The sequence below is a fragment of the Morus notabilis genome, unplaced genomic scaffold (genome assembly GCF_000414095.1).
Source record: "Morus notabilis unplaced genomic scaffold, ASM41409v2 C11441013, whole genome shotgun sequence".
NCBI lineage: Eukaryota > Viridiplantae > Streptophyta > Magnoliopsida > Rosales > Moraceae > Morus > Morus notabilis.
This window is the reverse complement of record NW_010387402.1, coordinates 1-1,832: the sequence shown is the minus strand read 5'-3', so window position 1 is coordinate 1,832 and position 1,832 is coordinate 1. Positions and strand designations below refer to the sequence as shown.

General features: G+C 39.1%; 1 protein-coding gene across 1 annotated transcript; it reads right to left on the bottom strand.

Annotated features, from left to right (window-relative positions):
* LOC112095256 (guanosine nucleotide diphosphate dissociation inhibitor 2-like) lies at window positions 1–1,820 on the bottom strand (the record flags this gene model as incomplete). Its single annotated transcript, XM_024176936.1, has 6 exons — window positions 1–111; window positions 286–360; window positions 468–678; window positions 1,268–1,392; window positions 1,574–1,675; window positions 1,749–1,820. Coding segments are annotated over 6 exons (636 nt in total), but the record flags the coding sequence as incomplete, so codon positions are not given.
* Between the last annotated feature and the right edge of the window lie 12 nt (window positions 1,821–1,832).

Sequence of the window (1,832 nt, the reverse complement as noted above, 5' to 3'; positions counted from 1 at the left end):
AAAAAAAAAAAAAAGGATTAACTTACATATCAATCAATGCCAAAAGGAGTGGAGTGCTCCTCATTCTTCCGCAGCACTTGCAGCACTCAAGTCCACACTCAGGTCCACAACCTGCTCAAAATATGGTGCATGCTCAGTTTCCACTTAAAAAACATTACAACTGAAATTATACTTTCATAAGGCATGTAAGTTTATCTACTATCTAGTTGGTCGGGAGAGGTCGGTCAGCAGACTTCAAGTTGTTCGTTGTTTAAAGTCGATAAATTTCCAAATAAGAAAGATTACCTTCCCAGTTATCAGGGTATACATGTTCAGCACATCTATCACTGTGGACTCAAAGTGTGTTGTAGCGTCGTAACTCTGCAACAATAAAGGGGTAAGTAATTATGCATCCATAATACTCAAACCTCAAAACACATACAGAAGTCGTTGAAAGAATTCAGGAGGAAAACCCAAGGCCAACTCACTGTTGATATAAAGCAATTGTCCAAAGTGGGCTCGTTGACTGGCTCATATCTGTCATACATATCATAGAATATCTCGTCAACAGGCCCAAGAAGGTCAGTTCCAGGCTTCAGCTCAGTCTCGGGATTATCAGTCTCTGCCTCGGTCGATACAAATGCAATAAATTTTCCTTTTGGAGCAACATTGTGAGAGTAAGAACAACAGAAGAGATACCTGAGAAGCCGAAAAACATCATGAGAATTAACTCGTAGAACAAACCTAACAAGTAACAACTCATCATCCAACGAGTCACTGTGCTAACATCAATAGCAAGGCTAAACCAAGTGCTCACCATTTTCATGTTCTCAAACTTAAAAACAGCTCAATTGTGGGTTTTCTTAGGTCTATGCACTCAGAGACATACACAAATGAAGAGAGAAAATTTTCAAATGCAGAATTAATCAGAATTTCCATGGTAAAAACCGACTACTCAGCCACATGATTCAAGGGAAAAATTACCATATACCAGTCACCGGGACATATGATCTACTTTCATTGTTTTATCTTTTACTTCCCTCCCTCAATTAACCCCCCCAACCAAAATGTGTGCGCCAGCTGTTGCTGCACTGGTTAGTTGTTAAAACAACTAGTAGAAGATAATCCTTTCTTCCAAGAAAGGACCAGCTTGGAATGAAGTAACGAGTCTAATTAAACAATCAACAGGAACAAAGAAATGGATTGTGAATTCTGATGAAGTAACGAGTCTAATGAAACAATCAGCCATTTCAATCTCATATCTGAGGGTCATTATATTGGAACTCACATGTCTGATATGCGACCCAACTGCTTCTGTGGCAGGATAACCTGCACTGAATGGGAATCATTGGTGTTGGGAATTGGATGGCTCATGATGGCAATTGCTCTTGCAACCTTTCCAACCTTTCGAACCTGTTGAATAGTACGTAAAAATGGTTTATTATCACTGCCTTCACCACCAACATTGACATAACCAAAATAAAAATAAAATTTTCAGCCCTCATGTCCGAGAGCTTAAAAAATTAACAGCAACAATCAGCCTAAAATTTTGATATAAAGCACACGAATACACCAACATCGAAAATGCTATTACCTTGTTCGGCAAGTACGACGGATCACATACAACTTTTTTGCATCTCGCAGTTTCGCCTTCAGAAGTAACACCAATAACTTTTCCTTCCTCATTGAACTCAACCTAGTATCAAGCAAAGATTAAAACCAGCTATCTAGTGACACACAAAGGAGATTAGGACTATAAAGCAAAGTACCTTGCACTCAGGTTTATTTAACATACATGTCCCGCCATAAACTGCACTGAGCCGAGCAAATGCCTGTCCAAACCACAAAAATTA